The sequence below is a fragment of the Merops nubicus genome, unplaced genomic scaffold (genome assembly GCF_000691845.1).
Source record: "Merops nubicus isolate BGI_N331 unplaced genomic scaffold, ASM69184v1 scaffold5756, whole genome shotgun sequence".
NCBI lineage: Eukaryota > Metazoa > Chordata > Aves > Coraciiformes > Meropidae > Merops > Merops nubicus.
In genome coordinates this window covers 17,425-34,867 of record NW_008615512.1, presented here as the reverse complement: position 1 = coordinate 34,867, position 17,443 = coordinate 17,425, and the positions used below count along the sequence as shown (strand labels likewise).

Below are 17,443 nucleotides of genomic sequence, written 5' to 3'. Positions count from 1 at the left end.
ACGCTGAGCTCTGCCCGTGTCCCCACAGGTGTCGCCTGCTCGCTGCCCGTCCCTCCCAGCGAGATGCAGAACGACGCCGGCGAGTTCGTGGACCTCTACGTCCCTCGGAAGTGGTGAGCGGGTCCCGCGGGCGGCCAGATGCCGATAGTCGTTAAAAAAGCAGTTTTTTCACTCTAGCAAATCGGGGGGGGGAGTGGAGGAAGGGGAATACCTATTTTCTATCTGTTTCTGCCTTTTTAAATATGGGGGGGGTTAATGGTCATGGTAGCGTTGGGTGATGGTTGGACTTGATGGTCTTATAGGGCTTTTCCAACCTTAATCCCTCCGTGATTCTGTGAAATGTCTCGGGTAAAATATGTGAAGCAAAGGCTAAAGTTGAAGAGAATATTGTGGGTCTTCTGTTGCACAACTGCCAACCTCACAGTGGCAGTGGCAGATCACAGAGCCGTTCAGGTTGGGAAAGGCCTTTAAGGCAATCAAGTCAAACTGCTCCCCCAGCACTGCCAGGTCCCCACTGCCCCGTGTCCCTCACACCACATCTCCACGGCTTGGGAACCCCTCCAGGGGTGGGGACTCCACCACTGCCCTGGGCAGCCTGGCACAGCCCTGGGCAACCCTTTCAGGGAAAATATTGTTCATCAGGGCCAACCTAAACCTGCCTTGCCACAACTTGAGGCCATTTCCTCTTGTTCTTGTCACTGGGGAGAAGAGCCTGACCCCCATCTGGCTCTAACCTCCTTTCAGGGAGTTGTCAAGAGTGAGAAGATCTCTCCTGAGCCTCCTTTTCTCTAGGACACTTGATATTTTGTGTGTTTTGAAGGCCCCTGGTGCTACGTAGGGGTGAACTGGGCCTACAAAAACCAAACTGCAGGGATAGTTGGCAAGGTGGTGTGATGCTACCTAGTGCAAATTGCCTTTAAATAGAGTTAAAACTGTCTTTTAATATTCTGAGCACTGAAAGCTTAAACTGTTTCTGTATAAACTTCTTGTACAGGCTCAAATGTAATTGAATTTATTTTAATTACTAAACTTGTAATAGTGTGGGTGGTTATTGACTCTCTATTTCCTGTTGTTTAACTATATCTCACTATTTTTTTCCTTAGCTCGGCTAGCAACCGAATCATTGGTGCTAAGGATCATGCATCTATTCAGATAAATATTTCTGAGGTAAGTTTTAAGCACAACCTCCTAGCTCTGGATGTTTAGAGTTATAAGTTAGGGAGCTCCTTGCCCTGAAGGAAAGAAGGAGAAGAAATGGTTGGTTCTGGGAGGTCCTTGTCCTTTCTGTGTGAAAGCACCATCATCCTTCAGTCTGTCCTTCTGCACCCTGGAGTTTAATTTTTAATTCTCATTGATCTTCTTTATTCTTTTTCTCTTAATTTGTCCAAACTTTTAAGAAACATCCAGCTTCCAGAGCAGAGCCCTGTTCCTGTTCTACATGCTTAACTAAAACCCCATCTTCTATGTTCTGCTTCAGTCATTTCTGTTAAAACTTGAATCTGCTGCTCTTGATAGGTGACAGATGAGATCACTTGTGTGGGATTCTATGGACACAGTGTTCCTACAGCTTGCAAGCTGTGTAGCCTGACTGATTTCTTCATGAATGGGAGACCCCAAGACCACATTCCCATATTTTTAAACAACTGAGTCTCTTGTGTTGACCCTCTGACTAAAGAAATCACTGTTTAAAATGCTGTTTGCAGTTTTCTGTAGATTTGAAGGCAGCTGCTTGCCTTCTTCACCATGTTCCATTCCTTCAATGACCTCTGCTTCTTGCTTCCAGAGGATCTGAGATTAGCAGAACTCAAACTCAGATGATATGACAGTTCAAAACACTGTTGAATTTCATCACTTATATTGTTTAGGGGTTTTTTTTGTGATAAATTTCTCAGCAACTGGAGGAAGTGAGGCAATTTCTGTCTCACTGTGACAAGACTGTCCACATCCCCCATTCCCTTCAATCTTACATAATATAGACCTTAAAAGAAACATGAAAAGATACCAACAGCAGTAAAATCTACAATAAACTTTCCATTGACCTTTCCCTTCAGAACTCAGATATTTTCCTTTAGCTGCCACTTTGTTTTGTGTTCTTGTTACACTGGGTGATCCATTAAGTTTTATAGCTGCACTATTGACTACAAATTTGTTGAGAAGATACTTTATAGTTGTATTTCTAACATCAGTGTTTGCCTTGGGGTTTTGTGGTATGCAGAAAAATGTTTTCAGTATTTAGCAAGTAATTTTTATCTCATAACTTGCTCACAATTCCAGGTGGACAAGGTAACAGGCAGAGTAAATGGCCAGTTCAAAACATATGCCATCTGTGGCCCCATTCGTAGAATGGTGAGTACTTCCTTCACCTGCCAAATGATTGTGCTTCCTTTTATGTCAATTAGTCATGTTTTTAGATTTATATTTGGCCCTGAAAACACAAATGAGCCTTCAGCTCATTCTAGAGGGAGAGTTTTTGTGAGGATAATGAAGAAGGAGGGAAGATGTGAATAAATTTACTTGGAAGAATCAGTTTCTTCTGTTTTCCTCAGTGCTTTGGTTTAGAATTATGGAATTGTATATAGAAAAAAATATATATATTAATTTTTTATTCTATAGAAACATAGTGGGTTTTTTTCCTTTTGAAGAATGAGCCAGGCTACTAATATCTGGATTTATTCCACTGTTTATTAGAGAGGATAACTATCATGACTTAAATTTCTTGAAGCTTTACACCATGTTTATCAGGAATTGCTTACCCAGGAATACATCATGTTAATGCAAGTGTGTATTTTACCAGGTTAAAGCAATTTCTGCTCCTAAAGGATGACAAAAGAATTTTACAGCTTGTTTTAAGTGCTAATCTGTGTATAAAAGATGCAGTGATCTGTGGGAGGAGTTGTGCATTTCACTCCCAGCAGTAAATGCTGCAGCTGCCTCTCTTTTTAATGGGTTTTCAGTGGTTGATTTGGTCACTTCTGATTCATCTGTGTGGGGTGTTTGTGTTTTGAAGGGTGAATCAGACGACTCCATCCTGCGTCTGGCAAAAAACGATGGGATTGTTTCCAAGTATGTATGTTTATCTTGTCCTCTAACTCTTGCAGGGGAAACCTCATAGCCAAATCCAGCATTTAGGAGGGAAAAAGTATACTCTGTATTTATAGGGTGATTACACAGTTGGGCAGAAATATTTACTTGATCTGTTGAAGCAGACTGGTTCTGTAACAGTGTTTGTTTCATGTTCTAGGAACTTCTAGCTGAAGGAACTCTGCTGTGGAACATCTGATGTCAAATAAACAGTTCAAACCTGTCTTGTGCTGTGTCTTTTGTTCAAGTCAGAAACACTGGTGGGTTTATTATAACTGGTCTAGAAAGACTTAGAAATGTGTGTGTCTTACAGATATACAGATTCTGATTATGAATTTTTAAAACCAGTCAGCTTGTAAAGCAGTGCCAGAGTTCAAAATCAAGAATTTCCTTTTGCTGTTTGGTCCATGATCATCTTTCTTCTCCAGATTCAGTAAGTTTTGCAATTGTAGCTCAGCTCCGTTTTTGCTCTGAAGTGGAGCATGAGGGAATTCTTTTGGTTATGGTATCAAAGTTTTGTGGTTTTTCTGCTGATAGAGGCTTGCCATATTTGTTCTGTCATCAACACAATCTTTTAGCAAATTATTAATACTGGAATTCATGGAAAACTTGCCAAAAATACTTCTTGGCATGCTAGCAGATTGATAGCCATGTGTGAGACTCTTAAAGTTTTACCTTTATTTAAGACCTTGATGTTGAAAAGCAGGAAAATAAGGAGAAATAACAAAATATTTGGCAAAATCTTAATAATTCCTTTATTACAGCCTGAAATGCTGCATTGAATGGCAAAAGCCCTCCACAATATTCTCCTCTGCTGTCTGCAGAGGCTGAGAGACTGAATTGTGGATGGTGCCAAGCTAGAAACAGCTGCTGGTGCTAAGATAGGAGTGAGAAAGGTGACAAAGGACCTTCAGAGAAGAGAAGACACATTCTTCTGTCTTAAAACTAGTTAAATCATTGGCACCTCTGTCGGGAGAAGAGAATTCTGATTTAATTTGGCTCTAATTCCACAAGGAATTAAAATGATGGTGTCTTCTATGGTGTGATGTCTCAGGTTTTGATTTTGCAGGGGGGATACAAGCCAATGCTGACTCTTGTCTTCTAGGAGCTGCTTTTGTGTTGGTGGATCTTGTTTGCACACAGCAGGTTTATTTCTCAGCTGGTGCTTCTCTTGGGGATAAAAAGTCACGTGTGAATTTGGTGGGTTTAATGTATGTTAGGGTGATATGATTAGTATTGGAAAATTCCATTTTCAGCCACATTTTACCAATTTTGTGGTACCTACAGTTGAACCTAGGCATGGCAAATCAGGCTCTGCTACTGTGTGCTTAAAGTGTAGGGTGATATTCTTTATTTTTTTTAAAACCATAGAATCATTTAGGTTGGAAAAGACCTTTAAGATCAAGTCCAGCCATTAACCAAACTCTGCCAAGTCCACTGCTGATCCCTAGAGGCAGTACACAGCTTTTAAACCCCTCCAGGGATGGGGACTCCACCGCTGCCCTGGGCAGCTTGTTCCAGGGCTTGACAAACCTTCCAGGTAAGAAATTTTTCCTAATTTGAGGCCATTTCCTCTTGTCCTATTAGTTGTTACTGGAGAGAAGAGAGCAACCTCCTGTCAGGGAGCTGTGGAGAGCCAGAGGATCACCCCAGAGCCTCCTTTGCTCCACCTCAACACCCCCATGTCCCTCAGCCACTCCTCACCACACTTGTTCTTCAGATCCTTCATCTTAGTTGCTCTTCTTTGGACATGCTCCAGCTTCTCAATCTCCTCCTTTTACTGAGGTGCCCAGAACTGACCACAGGAATTGGGTTTTATTTCAAACTCATGAAGGGAGTTGGAATCTCAAGTGTAAGCCACCACAGGGATTTAATCGCCTCTGTTTCAGGAGTAATTTCAGCAGAGAAATCCCAAGCTGGCAGCCTGTTGGGCTTTTTTACCACAGCTATGAACTGAAATGTCTTTGGTTGCACATTCTGTCTTCCCACTGATAGTGCTTGAATTTACTCTTCCTCCTCCTCCAGCCTGATAGAACTTCTAAAAGAGAAACTCCTGGATCATTCAAGTAAGGGGAATCTTGGCTATAAAGACCAAAAAAAGGCTTCATGTTAAATTCATGATGAACTTAATACAGAAAGCATGTGAGAGAACTTTTAAATACCCCACAAGCAGCAAAAACCCATACAAATAACCCAAACTTTATTTTTTGAGCCATCTGCTGACATCTAACTGAGCCATGAAAGATGTTTTAAAAAAAAAAAAAGGGGTGGGGATGGGACATTGTTAGTTGTGATTCTCCTGGAAATAATTCATTTTTCCAGCAGATAAATCTATGAAAACACTTTCTGGAAAGACAAATACAGTCTCCAAACTGCAGAGATTTTGGCTTGGCTAACATCCAATCCTCATTACTTTCCTTTGTACAGAGTCAGAGGAGATAAGTTTTAATTGGACTTGATGTTTCTTTCTGACATATCTTAAATTAGCTGCTTCTGCCTCAGCATTAGGGTAGAACTTTAAATAAAACCAAGTAACTGTTTACTGCTGATAAATCCTTGGTTTACCAAAGAGTTTAAATATTGTTGACTTGCTCCTAATCCCCTGGGACTCTTGTTCATCCCTGTGGATTTCAGTGGAATTCCTCCATAAGGCAAAGTGAACTGACAGCTTGAAAGCTCAAGATTGGGCTTGAGGTCTCTCAGATGTCCTTTTGAGCAGTGAAAACTCCATCAGTGTACAGCCCCACCAGATCTACACTTCTGCATTAAGTATTTAAGGATTATGGCATCATTTAAAATGTTCTTTGCTTTGTACACATTGTTGCCATTTGTTTTTCAGAAATTTTTTTAAAAAATATATTCAAACAAATTGCTTTTTCATTCATTTCTGGTTAAAATAAGCCTATGAAATGTTTAGGGTGCCATATCCTAGAACCTGGTTCATTTGGCAAAGGATTAGTGCTGTGCTGGAGGCTTCCTGGAGCTCACACCATCCTTATCAGTGAGACTGCACAGCCTGATAACAATTTCTGCAGAACCCTGACAGAGGGAGGGCAAGAGTCCCTTTAAAAACCAATTTTGAGTTGCATTTTCTGGTATTGTGATGTAAAATGCTCTTTGTTTCCCTGGGACAGGAATAGTTCAGATCTTCTAGAGCCATGAAAGGGAATGAACTGTACTTGTACTGTACAGGATGGGCAGAGCTGCCCTTACATGGTTACATTGCACCAACTCGTGAAATTCTTTTCTGTTACTTAGGAGGACTTGGCAGTGGCATCCTAAAAAACATCTGATTTAACTGGGGCTATTTTAGTGTCTTTGGCCAAAATTTTGCTGCTCAGGCAGCAGCCCATCTGCTCCTTCAAACACCTGCTTTTTTTGGTAGGAGCTTGTAGATGTATTCTAATACCACTGATTTTTCTTCTCTTAAGCTTTGAGTGACACGCAGAGATAAAAACATCTCTGCTGCTTTGGGGAGGTGAAGGGAGGGTTTGATTTCAGCTCATTCATTGATGACTGTTTGCGTTGAGGTCTCCCAGGGGATTCAGTTTCCCTGGATGTATGTTGGACTAATCAGCCGTGGAAAAAACCTAGAAAACTAATTAGGCATTTTTTTCCTGCTGGGAAATACACCATTGTTTGATAAGAGCCAGGAGTTCTCATTGAGTAAATCCTCCATAGGAACTGCGTGTACTGAGATTTCTAAAATTAAGAACAATTAGTAAGGTCAATGTGCGATATTTTTTTTAATGTATTATGATAAAAAAGGTATTATTTTAATATCTATTCTCAGATAGCTGATAGGGAGCAAAACAAAAGTGGCCAGGCTGTACTAAGGGTATAATTCTGCTTTAGTCTGTTAGTAAGTCCTGCTGAGTGGTTTGTTTCCAGCAGGCTGGGACAGAAGGAGAGCAGACACAGGGCTGTTCTGTTGAGGGTTTGGGAGCACAGCATTAGCTGCTTTTTGCAGCCCTGTGGCAGGTTGCCCATGTCTGGCTGCCAGGAGCCCTCCCTCGCTCCCTCTCTTCAACAGAAAATAAGATGGAAAGGTAGGGAGATCACTTACCAATTACCATTGTGGGCAAAACAGGAAAATCAATTTACTTCTTATTAAAATTGTTTTGGAAGGTGAGTAGCCCCTATGACCCCCTTTTCCTAGGCTCAGCTTCAGGGGAACACCCACTCTGGTGCCCAGAGCTCCTTGTTCTCCCCAGTTTTCATAGGACTCTCTCTAAATTGGGTTTTTAATTTATTTGCCCATTTTGCTCATTATCACAGAGGTTTTCCCAGCCATGCCCTGTGGCAGGGCAGCTGGAGCTGGCTGGCACTGGCTGTGTCCAGGTCACAGAGATCCCCCTGCTGATGTTTGGGCACCAGTGCCTCACACAACTCTCATCTCCATCAAAAGGCAGTTAAACTAAAAACATTTCATGCTGCAGGTGGTGATGGTCTTCAGTAATGTCTCAGTTTTGTGTTGCACTTCTCCTGCAGCAGATCTCCACCAGCTTTACTGGTACCTGTGTGTATTGATCCATGTTCCACACCTGGGAAAGCCATGGAGCTCCAAAAGTGAGGCATAGCACCCGTCAGACACCTGAGAGCACCAGGATTAAACCAGAACTGGACGTGTATTATCTGCTAAGCTACAGCAGATGTTCCTCTGAGAGGCTGGAGGACGATCCTTGTGCAGGGAGGCCAAGCTTGCTGGGTGCCAGCTGGGGATTGCTGCAGGGTTGGAGGTGAAAGTCACTCCTCACGTGTTGGTGAGCTGATCATAAGCTGTGTGCTAGGACACCACACATGCATCAGAATGAAGCAGTAGCTTATCTGGCTCTAAGTGTGATAATCTTCTACTGCTTCCATAGGGCACCAGAGTCCTGAGAAGCACCTTGATCCATCTAGGGATGCCTACCTTGGTGGGAAGTAACTCAGGCTGTCACCCTCTCCGAGCAGCAGTGCCTGCCAGGTGAGTAAAGTTGAGCACAATTGCTGAGATACTGCCTGTTCTGTTCCACAAACCAGCATCTTCCTAAAGCCTTTAGCACAGCTCCACACGGGCTGCTCACTGAGCTGGGGAATGTGACAGCCCATGCCCTAGGCAAAGTGTTTCTGATGTCTGAGGGTGAATAAAACCAGCACTTTGAAATAAATTGGGTGGTGCACTGGGGAGGTGGCAGGGATCATTACCTGCAGCTCCTCCCTGGTTCAGTCAGTTCTTCCCTCTGCAAGGCTGGGGGTTTAATTCTGCCTTGGGCCAGGCTGAGGCTAAAAGAAAAGGGTTTCCAGGGCTGATTTCTGTTCTGGCTGGTGGAGCCACGCTCGCAGCAAACCCCCCCTGCATTCCTGGGAAAATGGGGTCAGTTGTGCCAGACCATTCAGTGGCTGTACAGCCCACAGGCCAGCTGGGCTGAGGAAATAACAGCCTGGAAAAGTCCCTGCTCTGCAGTTGACTTCAGGGCCTGCTGATGGGTCACTTTTGCTGCTGGCTTGGGGCTGCTCTCGAGTGCCTGGAAGCATCATCCCAGAGCTCAGTACATCAGCTGGTCATCTCCAACTTGGAAGAGTTTCCAGGCAGGCTGACCAAAATCTGAGGATCTAACACTGCCTGTACCCAAAAATAAGTAAATAAAAGTAAGCTCATCACAGATGGTGCTCATTAAAACAGGAACTACAAAAGGCAGATTAAGGAAGCAGCTTTCAGGCTGCAAAGTATATTACCTGAGAGGGAGCTTGATCATTGCACCACAGAGCTCAGCTTTCTGGAAACCCAGCCCACCTTGACCCAGCAGTGCCTCTGGAGAGCCTGCATCCTCCTGCAGAAGATAACAGCACCAAGCTCGGGGTCTTTTGGTCGCAGAGGGAACTGATGTCTCAGCAGCCACCCTCTTGCTGAGTGATGCAAGTGTGACCACGTTAGGAAAAATATTTTTGAGGGTAAAGGGAGGCAATCTTAGAAGGTTTTTCTGACTTTCTCCCAAATGCTGTCCTTGTCTAGAGAACTGGAGGCTTTGCAGGTGTGGGACAGGTCCCACTGTGCCCGCCTGCCAGTGACACGGTGGCCAGCCTTCACTTCTGAGCCTGCCTGCTGCACGGGTGGTGTCAGACCTGGCTGGGTCATCAGGCTCCAGATGCAGGGATTTTATTATCCAAAATGTATTTTTTGTCACACATCTCTGTGGGTTTTCTTTTTCAAGCTGGCCTGAGACTGATCTGACAGCAGAGTGAATCCTTGCCTCAGCAGGCACCAGTGCTGACTCACTGCTGCCAGCCTGAATTCTCAGAAACCTTTGAATATTCAGGAAAGTCTCCTACTGCTGGACTCATCTGTAGAGCAGCTTTCCATGTGGTTGTGTTCAGCTCTCAAACTGTCACCTCATCTTGTGTCTGTTCTGTTATTCGACTCTCAACGATTTCAGTGCTTAAAAAAAAAAAATAGGAAAGAAAGGGGAGGGGGGTGGAAAGTGCTGTTTGTTTCTGCTGAGCAGAGAGCTGTTCCTGGCAGGCTTCCATGCAGTGTGCATCACAGGCATTCAGAAAAACTGGAGCACTGGGGCCAAGGCTCAGGAGACCTAGTTTCTACTTCTGACAGTGATGTTTGTTTTGCGCAAGACCTGTTGACTGCTACAGCCTATACTAGAGTTTGCCCATTTCTAAAATGAATGTGATGAAAAAAAAAGGAGGAAGCTTTGAGCTGATTTGAGGAGTGCTCAGAAAATGCAATATGAGGTGGTGCAGCTCTTTAAATAACTGTTATTCAAGGAATATATACTTTAAAGAAGATCTGCAGCAGTAAACCCAGAGTTGAACTAGAGGCACGCATCCCAAGTTACTATTTTAACCCCTGGTTTTGTCCTCTGTTCACCAGGGAAATTTTACACCACTAATTTTCTGGACACAAAATAATCCAGGTAGTTATATTCTCTTTTTGAATCCAGTACCATTTGTGGGGGTAGCACTGTCTAAGCATTTTTCCTGCCTTTAGGGGGTGGATACTGAGAGGGTCTGCTGGCAGGAGTGACTCTGATTTACAACACTGCTGTTTGGGGTAACACCTCTGGTATTTGGAGACTCCAAAATGCATAAAGCAATGCTCATGGGGAGCCTGCTCTCAGTCACCTGTTTCTTGTGTGAGGAGCTTGGACCCAGCAGTCATGATTGGCACAAAGGTCTGGTCACTATATGATCCACTGCTGCTCCAAGGCATGCAGCTGTAGCTGCTGTGCTTGCTCCTACTGCTCTGGCCCAGTCTGAAGACTTCTTGGATCTCTGAGGTTAGTGGAGCCTTCAATGCAAATTCACAGGATGCCTTTAGACTTAGATCCCCATCTTCATGAATCTGCAAAAGCCAAAGCTACACGGAACGCTCTCCAGAAGGGCTCAGAGCTGGGAAGAGAACAAACCAAGAGAAATTCCAGCAAAGGGGGTGGTAACTGATCCTAGCTCCAGATAACAGCTGTTATCAGAGGAGCTCATAAATCCACCCAGTTTAAACAGCACGTCAGGCAGCATCCCGTTCTGCATTGTGTATCCCCCCAAGGGATCTACAGCTGCTTGTTCTGATCAACAACTTCCATTCTGTCTTTCGGGTTCCCAAAAGTCACTACTTCCTGAAAAACATTTGAGGGGGGGAGTGCTGCTTCTGAGTGTCTGTGTGGATTTGGGGAGAAGGAACAGAACATGTTAGTGTTCCACTCAACAGACCCAAAGTGCCACTTGGGCGGCTGGGAAACACATTGATGAGTGAAACAACATCCACTGGCAAAACCAACATGCCAGAAGTGTGGAGGTTGGTTCAATGTTGGCTTTGGGATCTGATTTTCTAATCCAAAGTGTTGGTTGGAATATGAAAAGTCTCTACTAAGACACAGCACCCGTGTGTCTCCTGGGAATTAGCCTCCTACTCCCCCTGTGCTCCTTGAAGGATGAAGGCATAGGCAGCATCACCCTCACTGCATCACTGTCACCCTTTTGGTGGCATCACTCAGGTTGCAGAGCTACCCTGTGTCCTGGCAGATGAAGATTCCTTGAGGAGGGCAGGAGATCACACCATGGTAATCTTAACTCTGGGTTTGTCTCGAGCATTTGCTTCAAGGTGCTATGGCTTGATAAAAAGGAGGCAGAACTTTGGGGGAAAATTCATGTTTACTGTTATGGAAAATTCCCACAGCTTTGTTATGGAAAATGAGGGGTTTGTTGTTAAAGAACGATGTAGATGTGAGGAGATGAACGTCCCTGGCAAGTAGCTGGTCCCAAGAACAGCATTAGGCTGATTCTCATGTGCTCTAAGTGATTTCTCAACAATTCCTGCCTGCTACATTAAAAAAGCCCAACATATTTTTATTGTGGTCAGCCATCCTTTTTAGGGATGTGCCACAACAATTATTAGGATGAAGAGGGAGTCACGACCTTGCTATTATTCTAGCAAGCCTATTAGGGGAAAATCCAGGGATATATTTCAGTCCTGTTTTGTCTCTTCCAGCAAACACTTTGGTAGTTTCCAATAGACCAAAAAGAGCTGAGGGGGAAGAAATTTATAGAATGAGAAAACAGCGACACAATCCTTTTGGGTTTTTTTTTACTATTGTAAAAAATTGTTGAAAGAAAGGGGCAGACGGAAAAGTTTTGTGTTTAGTGAAGGCTGAATACAAGTTGGGCAGCAAGTTCTTCTCACTGGCCTGAAAGGAGCTGCTTGTCTAGGTGCTGAGCCTGTAATCTTGGCTGTGAAAGCATGGAAGAGAGGCTTCAATGTCTGCCTTTCCCTCTGAGCTGCTCTGAAATGCATTGCCCTGGGGAAGGAGAGCTCTTCCAGAAGGCAATCACAGCCCAGTGTGGACTCTAACCAGCAGCAAACACATGGCTGGGATCCTTTAGAGACAATCCAAGAGAGGGGACAGGTTCCTGGGCAGGCTCTCCTGAGCCCTGCCTGCCTCCAGGGCAGCCCCCACGTCTCCTTCCCATCGTAGTGAAACTCCAGAAGCTGTTTCATGTGTCCCAGTTGGCTTTAATTGAACATCTGGGTTAACAACAGGGAGATTCCCAAGGTTGGCATCGGAGTCAGAAGGAAAAGGAGTCATTTTGGAGTCCTTCCTTAAGCCCAGCTTCTTTAATTGACTGTTAAATCCTAATCACATGAGCCCCCTCCCTGGGTGTAATCTCCTGTGATGAATTGCCCAGTACGTGTCCGAGGCTCATTCTGGTCTCCAGCCTTTCAGACTGAGTGTGCCCTGTGATTACAGCTGAAATTTGGAGAAGGAACAAGGGGGGAATGGATCTTATTTCAGTTTAAACTGATTTAAAAAGACAATTGACTTCAGATTTGGATAAAGATATTGTTCTCCAGTCTGCTTGAGGCCTTTGTAGATGTAGCTGGGTTTTTTTCCACCCTTTCCAGCAAATGCTTACAGGGTCCAGGTCTTATCAGATGAAGACAAGGTGGTAGAGGGATCCCTCAGGGGGGAGCAACCAGACAGTTGCACAAGGTCTCAGCTCTCAGGCAGGAGAGGAGGAAGGAAATGAGCCAGGTTAGGGTTAGGCAGGAGCTAGTTATCTGTTGGAAGTGGCCTGCACACAGTCAGATCTCCTAGATCAGGGAAGAGAACTTGAAGGTGGAAATGGTGATATGAAGAAGGAACTGAGCAGGTAAGAGGAGGATAGGAAGGAAGAGCTGTAAGTCTCCAAGAAAACCTTTTTTTGTCCTACAGTCCCCTCACATTTCTTCATTTAGTTTTGATCATTCTCCTCTCTCAGAGGTTTCATCCTGTGTCTTGGGGTCTCTGAGAGCAATCAGAGCCAGAGATAGGCCAGAGCAAGGTGCTGGCAGCCCTGAGGAGCAGAGGGGTGAGTGTGCAGGGGACAGTAAGTGACTTCAGGGATGCTCATGACTCCACTGGCACTGCGTTCCCCAAACCTCAGGAATTGGAAGGTGGCAGCCTCTGTGAGCTATGCACCAGAAGGGTCTCTAATCTCACACCTCCACACTTGGAAAGGGAGCAGAATTTGTTGGCTCTCAGATACAGATTTCCATCCTGCTGGGAAGCCACATAGATTTCTACCCAGCTGAGAGGGCAGATTTAGCTTTGCTCAGGCAGTTTCCATTTAGAGATTCCTCACCCAAGGTTTTCCTCACCCTCAGAGCAGCAGCAAAAGAGGCAAGGACTCCAGCTGTGCCTGCCCTGGGCAGGTGGTGGTGGGCAGCAGCAGCCCAGGAGTTCTCTGGGAGCAAAGCCAAGAGAAAAAAGCAACCAGCCTTCTGCAGCAGGAGAGGAGCAGCCGTGGGCAGCAGCTTGCAGCACAAACACGTCCAGGTAGGAGGAGGAGCTGGCCCAGGCTGGCTGCACCTGTGGGCCAGATGCAAGCAGCCACATCTGGCAGAGGCATGGTCTGCAGTGACCATCCCTGGTGTCTGTCTCCCTCCTGGAACGCGAGGCTTGGGCTGAGGCCAGCCTCTTGGGTGCTGCTTTCCTTGCTGTTTCACAGCTGTGGCACTGGAGTGACAGTGGCTGTTGGGGTGGCTCGGGGAGCCCCTGGCTGAGTGGCTGATGCCCGTTCCCAGGCGTGCTGCCTGTGGCCAGCTGAGCCAGGACCAATGTCCCACCACCCTCACAGCACGTCCTTGGGAGCATGTCCTTCAGCCCCTTGCAGGCACATCCTGGGCTGCCTCATTTTATCCACATCCCATTTCCCTCCCCACTCCTGAATCATCCCCAGGCTGATTCCAGTGCCTGTGTCTGTACCAAAGGAATGCTCAACGACATCCCTTCTTCTCCTCAGCTTTCTCCCAGCTCACTTTCAACCCAAAATGATTTGTACTTCCTTATGACCCCAAAGGCAGTAAAAACAAATGTAGCAACATGAAAGTAAGCACTTTAATCAGTGAAATGCAGGTTGTTGTTTTGTTTTGTTTTGTTTTGTTTTTTGTTTTATTTCATTTTTTGGTTTTTAAATAACAGGATCCTGAAGGGAGAGAGACTGAGAAAGGAAGAGCAAGCAAAAAGAAATGCTCTGTATGTTCTGGCTAGGAGCCAAAGGCCCTCTGGGCCAGGTTTGGATAAAATAGGGCTTAATTTCTGGTGTGAGAAACCGCTAGAGTGAATCTGCAGCAAACAAAAGCCAATTCACAAAGGGACACAGGCCATGGATGGAGGAGGAGAGGGCAGGCTGCCAGTGCTGCCAGCCCCTGTCGTTTTATCATGTCTTGCAATATCAGATGTTTTACTTGCAGCTTCCCTTTCTGCTCGCGTGGTTTTTGTAAAACTGCATTTTAACTCAGGCTTCAGGAGTTAAAGAAATAGCCCAAACTTGAAGTACACCCCAAAGACGGTGCAGAAACCAAAAGGCAGATGCAAAAAAAAACCCTAGAGTTGGTTAATTTAATGAAAATTAAATTGAGATTCTTCAACAGGACTGCGGGAGAGGAGAGGGGTTTGAAATGTTTGGGCTGGGCAGTGTGAAATGCTTTCTTGGCCCAGGAACAACTGTTTACATTTGAAAGGAAGTGCAGCATCAGCAGTCCTGAGGGGCTCATCGCCCAGTGACAGCATTATCTCCTGGAGAGCTTCCAGAGCAGGCTGAGATCCCCCAGAGAGGGTGGTGCTCAGCACTGCCCTCTGCCAGAGCACCAAAACCTCTCCTCTGCAGATCAGGGGGCCAGGGAGATGACAGAAAGCCAACTATGGTAACAGGGTAGCACAGCCCTACCCAAGGAATTCTCTCCATAATGGGAATCTTGCTCATTTATTTCAGAGGGGGTCAGTCCACTCTTTCCCTTGGGAGCAGACCAAAGAGCATGTACCCAAATCTGTGGCATTTCCACCATGGTGGATGGTACCAAGGGGAATGGATCATGCTCACATCCCGTTGTGTACTTTGATTCTGTCCAATAAACAGTGCAGAGAGAATTCCTTGTTCTCAAAATCTGAAGCTTTTCCATTAGTCGCACGCTGTGCTTAATACCCTGGAGAATTAAACAGTTGGCTGGTAGAATATACTTTGATTTTTTTTAATTGCTCAGGTCTAGGCAGCATGCTCAGTCACCAGCCCTCCAACAACTGGGAGTTTACTGCAGTCACAGAAACTCATGGCACTGTGTGCAGGGAAGACAGCTCTTGAGTGGCTCTCAAGAAGGCTGTTGGGGTTAAGGGATTTCTTCCCCAAGGGTCATCCCTGTGTTTTCCCATGACATTATCTGATTTTTGAGGCCAGTTGTGGAGTCTGGAATTCTGCCCACGCACATTTCTTCTGGCTGTTGTAGGTCCTGGGATGGTAGTAGGTTGACCCACACAGGGCAGCCTGTGGCCATTTACTGCCCGAGCTAACGGAAGCTCAGTCTTGATTTTTGATGTTGAAACCATCATTATGGGAAGGTAGGAAGCTCAGCTTTTGGGCCACCGTGTCCACTTTGGGCTTACCTCAGGCAACCATGGCTTGGACTTTCCCCACGAGCTTTGTGGTTGAACACAGGGAGGTGGGAGGTGCATCTGTAGAGCTGTTTTGGCTGTTCTAAGGTTCAGTCCCAACAGAGGCACCTCTAGAAAGAGCTGCTTGAGTTGCTGCCACTCTAGCAGACCAAATCCATTAAGTTTTCAAGCAGAGATTGAGATAAGGAGCTGAGATCATGTAGTTGGCTGAGAGGGTAGTGGAGTTTACATCAAGTTTACATCACATCATGTTACTGAAGCATTCAAGCCCCATCCCAAAAGGAGAGAGGCTGTATATCAGGTGAGGAGATGAGGATGAAACTTACTGCATGGCAGCCTGTGGTAGGAATCCTATTGTTCCATCTCCTCTGGGCAGGAGTGGTGCTCTTGGCCTCAGGTGTACACACACTTTTGTATGCCCAAGGCACCAGCATCAGCCAGTGTTGGAGCACTGGAGAAGATGCATCAAGTTACCTTCCAAAACAAATGCACTGGGAGTGACCAGTGGGCCAGTAGCCCTCTCTCAGCCTCCTGGTGCCATGCCCAGCTGTCCCTCGCTGGGGAAGGGACTCGTAGTCACCATGTGCCACCACTGGCCCAGGCAATGCCTCTGCAGCTGGGAGGGCTGAGTGGAGGGAGAGGCTGGGTCCTGCTTTTGTCCTGCTTGTAGCTGTCATACAGCTCATGAAATGTGAGAAATCCCTTTGTCTGGCCTCCCTCGGGCTTCCCACGTGGAAACAGTTTCCCACTGTTTAGGAATAGACTTTTCAGTCACCGCTTTTTTTCCTCCACTAATTCCACTTGTCTCTGTTCTCCTCAGTCAAGATCACATACATCAAAATATTCCAGGGGTCACCTTCTTGCAGGACGAGGAGATACAGACAGATTCCCAAGACTTTCCATGCTAACTCATTTCAGCATCACCCATCTCCTCTGCTCATCATCTAAGACTATTTTTATTACTCCTAGTTTTTCAAGTGGATGGAAGCAGCTTGGGCAGCTCCATTTGTCTACAGACGCTTTGCAGGATTGGCAGGAACAACACTTAAATTGTGGCATTCCAGCATGAGCACACCTCTCACTTCAGATACTGGGATAAAGATGATATATTGTGGTGGTGTTTGGTATGGAGGCAAGTGAGAATATGCTTCTTGTACCATCTGTGGTGGCTTTTTTCCCCCTTAGGTGTTCTGAAAGAATAAAACATGCTCAGACAAGGAGGATGGTTTTGAACTGAATGGAGAGGTGCCTGCAGGAATTCCTGCCAGCTTCAGGACCTGGTCTGGGGACCACCATTCAGAAATACTAGTGCCCAAAAGCTTCTCCACCTCACCCTGCTGTGGCTGTGTCATAGCTGGGCTTGCTCCCCATGGCACAGTCCCTCAAGGGAGGAGCAAGTGTGGAGGCAAAGGTGGTGGGTGGCTTGTCACCCTGCAGTTTATTGCCCAAATAGGAGTCTTCTGCTTGTAGAAGCAGCTCATCACATCACAGCCTGGTGTTCATCAACACACAGGGCATCACTTTTAGTGGGTTTACCTCTGTCTAAACATGCAACGTGAGTTGAGGTAGCCAGTAGGACTGGGAGAAGTGTGAGATCTTCTGAAAGCATCCTCAGGACAGTGTATTTTGTGAGGTTAGCAATATTTGGGTGTCCCTGTGCACTTTTGTAATGAGTTTGCTCATGACTCATGTTACTCATTTGCTCCTTGCTGCACTGCTGAGTTTGGCACCTGGCTGCCCACAACCACCTTCACTTCTGGGTCTTACTTGGGTCATCCTAACGAAAGGCATCCTGGCAGCTCTGACTGATTGCCCCCACCTATAAAAATGCATCTTTATATCTAAATCCTCTCCACCACTGCCAGCTGGGCGGCTTCATGATTGAAAAGATTAAACTCTTATCCCATGCAAATAGCAACCTCTGATTTTTAAAGGCTGGGAAAGAG

At 45.7% G+C, this 17,443-nt stretch overlaps 1 protein-coding gene across 1 annotated transcript; it reads left to right on the top strand.

The window, feature by feature from the left end:
• The first annotated feature begins 63 nt into the window (after window positions 1-63).
• On the top strand, window positions 64-3,280 carry LOC103775091 (40S ribosomal protein S21-like). The gene is given in 6 exon segments (XM_008942535.1): window positions 64-113; window positions 1,104-1,167; window positions 2,275-2,346; window positions 3,008-3,035; window positions 3,038-3,063; window positions 3,242-3,280. Coding segments are annotated over 6 exon segments (279 nt in total).
• Window positions 3,281-17,443: the final 14,163 nt, after the last annotated feature.